This window comes from Dipodomys ordii, unplaced genomic scaffold (genome assembly GCF_000151885.1).
Source record: "Dipodomys ordii isolate 6190 unplaced genomic scaffold, Dord_2.0 Scaffold77, whole genome shotgun sequence".
Classification (NCBI taxonomy): domain Eukaryota; kingdom Metazoa; phylum Chordata; class Mammalia; order Rodentia; family Heteromyidae; genus Dipodomys; species Dipodomys ordii.
The window spans coordinates 277,277-280,840 of record NW_012267293.1 but is presented as its reverse complement, the minus strand read 5'-3'; the positions used below and the strand labels follow the sequence as shown (position 1 = coordinate 280,840).

Below are 3,564 nucleotides of genomic sequence, written 5' to 3'. Positions count from 1 at the left end.
CTGTGCTGTTCATCACTGTACACTGACACACCAGAGACCACTGTGCTGTTCATCACTATACACTGACACACCAGAGACCACTGTGCTGTTCATCACTGTGCACTGACACACCAGAGACCACTGTGATGTTCACCACTGTACACTGACACACCAGAGACTGCTGTGCTCTTCATCACTGTACACTGACACACCAGAGACCATTGTGATGTTTCATTGGTGTGCACAGCGACACCAGAGACCAATGTGCTCTTTCCATCAGCATGCAGGGACCAGAGAGGGTTTGAAGGTAACATAAACATATCTGGCCACTATGGGAATCACAAGCACAGTCTATGTTAGATGTGGGATGGAGACACTTGAAAGTGTTCATTTGAAAGGAAGAGACACATGCAGAACTGAGAACTACAGGGAGACTCTGTTGTAGTTTTCTGCAAAGCAACTATGGATCATGCGCTGTTATTTCTTCTTCTGCAAAGTCTCATGATGAAGCGTGCTACCTTAGGTTTTGACTCTCTGGCCTTCAAGAAATGGCCTGGGGCTTGGGCTCTGGTGGGTTACATCATTTTAGAGCATCACCATTACCTCCTAAATGCCACCAGCTCTTCCTAACACGGGGAAGGGCTCACAAGGACTTGCCAAGCTGGTGCAAGCCTCTGGGTGAGTGCACTTGAGAGTATTTGCTGCCGCAAACACTTCACAGTACCCAGGGGCTTTGTGCCAGCCGGATCAACCCATCACATCACAACACAGCAGGCCTGTGCCAGGCGGGAGGTACTCACCAGGGTGCCGATGCGTATCCAGACGACCTGACTTTAGTGTGGAAAACCAGGGGCTGGTCCTGCACAACTCTCTGCTTTGCTGCATGAAATTAACATTACGAGGAAACGGAAAAAACAGATTCACTAAAATGAAGCTCCATATCAAAGTCAAACAAACCAATACAAGCCAAAGAAGATGAGACCAAGAGGAGCAAGGCACAAGGAAGCAACATAAATGCTCATGTCCTTCTTCCTGTGAATTGCATGTATTCCATGCATGCCAAAAGCTCCCTGTACCATGCTGGCCACAGAACACAGCTGCAGGAACAAAGGGCGTGGACACAGTTCAGTCTGTCCTGGGAAAGCTAAGGTCTGCTAATCAGGGCTGAGCACCATGTCTCCATGAACACGAGACTGAGGACAGTCACTCTGTGAACAGAGATGTCCACCACACACGGTGGTGTCTCCATGAACACGAGACTGAGGACGGTCACTCTGTGAACACGGACGTCTACCACACACGGTGTCTCCATGAACACGAGACTGAGGACAGTCACTCTGTGAACACGGACGTCTACCACACACGGTGTCTCCATGACCATGAGACTGAGGACAGTCACTCTGTGAACACGGACGTCCACCACACACGGTGTCTCCATGAACACGAGACTGAGGACAGTCACTCTGTGAACATGGACGTCCACCACACACGGTGTCTCCATGAACACGAGACTGAGGACAGTCACTCTGTGAACATGGATGTCTACCACACACGGTGTCTCCATGACCATGAGACTGAGGACGGTCACTCTGTGAACACGGATGTCTACCACACACGGTGTCTCCATGAACACGAGACTGAGGACGGTCACTCTGTGAACACGGACGTCTACCACACACGGTGTCTCCATGAACACAAGACTGACGACAGTCACTCTGTGAACACGGACGTCTACCACACACAGTATCTCCATGAACACAAGACTGACGACAGTCACTCTGTGAACACGGACGTCTACCACACACAGTGTCTCCATGAACACGAGACTGAGCACAGTCACTCCGTGAACATGGACGTCCACCACACACGGTGTCTCCATGACCACACGAGACAGAACAGTCACTCTGTGAACATGGACGTCCACCACACACGGTGTCCCACACGGTGTCTCCATGACCATGAGACTGAGGACAGTCACTCTGTGAACAGAGACGTCCACCACACACGGTGTCTCCATGACCACACGAGACTGAGGACAGTCACTCTCTCTGTGAACATGGACGTCTACCACACACGGTGTCTCCATGACCATGAGACTGAGGACGGTCACTCTGTGAACATGGACGTCCACCACACACGGTGTCTCCATGACCACACGAGACTGAGGACAGTCACTCTGTGAACATGGACGTCTACCACACACGGTGTCTCCATGACCAGGAGACTGAGGATGGTCACTCTGTGAACATGGACGTCCACCACACACGGTGTCTCCATGAACACGAGACTGAGGACATTCACTCCGTGAACATGGACGTCCACCACACACGGTGTCTCCATGACCACACGAGACAGAACAGTCACTCTGTAAACATGGACGTCCACCACACACGGTCTCCCCATGACCACATGAGACTGAGGACGGTCACTTTGTGAACAGAGACATCCACCACACATGGTGTCTCCATGAACACACAAGACAGAACAGTCACTCTGTGAACATAGACGTCCACCACACACGGTGTCTCCATGACCATGAGACTGAGGACAGTCACTCTGTGAACATGGACGTCCACCACACACGGTGTCCCCATGACCACACGAGACTGAGGACGGTCACTCTGTGAACACGGACGTCCACCACACACGGTGTCTCCATGACCATGAGACTGAGGACGGTCACTCTGTGAACAGAGACGTCCACCACACACGGTGTCTCCATGAACACGAGACTGAGGACGGTCACTCTGTGAACACGGACGTCCACCACACACGGTGTCTCCATGACCACACGAGACTAAGGACAGTCACTCTGTGAACACGGACGTCCACCACACACGGGGTCTCCATGACCACACGAGACTGAGGACAGTCACTCTGTGAACATGGACGTCCACCACACACGGTGTCCCCATGACCACACGAGACTGAGGACAGTCACTCTGTGAACACGGATCCACCACACACGGTGTCTCCATGACCACACGAGACTGAGGACAGTCACTCTGTGAACACGGATGTCTACCACACACGGTGTCTCCATGAACACGAGACTGAGGACAGTCACTCTGTGAACATGGACATCCACCACACACGGTGTCCCCATGACCACACGAGACTGAGGACAGTCACTCTGTGAACACGGACGTCTACCACACACGGTGTCTCCATGACCATGAGACTGAAGACGGTCACTCTGTGAACACGGACGTCCACCACACATGGTGTCTCCATGACCATGAGACTGAGGACGGTCACTCTGTGAAAACGGATGTCTACCACACACGGTGTCTCCATGAACACAAGACTGACGACAGTCACTCTGTGAACACGGAGGTCCACCACACACGGTGTCTCCATGACCATGAGACTGAGGACGGTCACTCTGTGAACACAGACGTCTACCACACACGGTGTCCCCATGACCACATGAGACTGAGGACGGTCACATTGTGAACATGGACGTCCACCACACATGGTGTCTCCATGAACACACAAGACAGAACAGTCACTCTGTGAACACGGACGTCCACCACACACGGTGTCTCCATGACCATGAGACTGAGGACAGTCACTCTGTGAACA

General features: G+C 52.3%; 1 protein-coding gene across 1 annotated transcript in view; it reads right to left on the bottom strand.

Moving 5' to 3' along the window:
- The window catches only part of Wdr27 (WD repeat domain 27), a 102,913-nt gene that overhangs the window by 71,119 nt on the left and 28,230 nt on the right, over positions 1-3,564 (bottom strand). Inside the window, 1 exon segment of the mRNA XM_013024505.1 lies at positions 780-858. Within this exon segment, the coding sequence (XP_012879959.1) occupies positions 780-858 (79 nt within the window).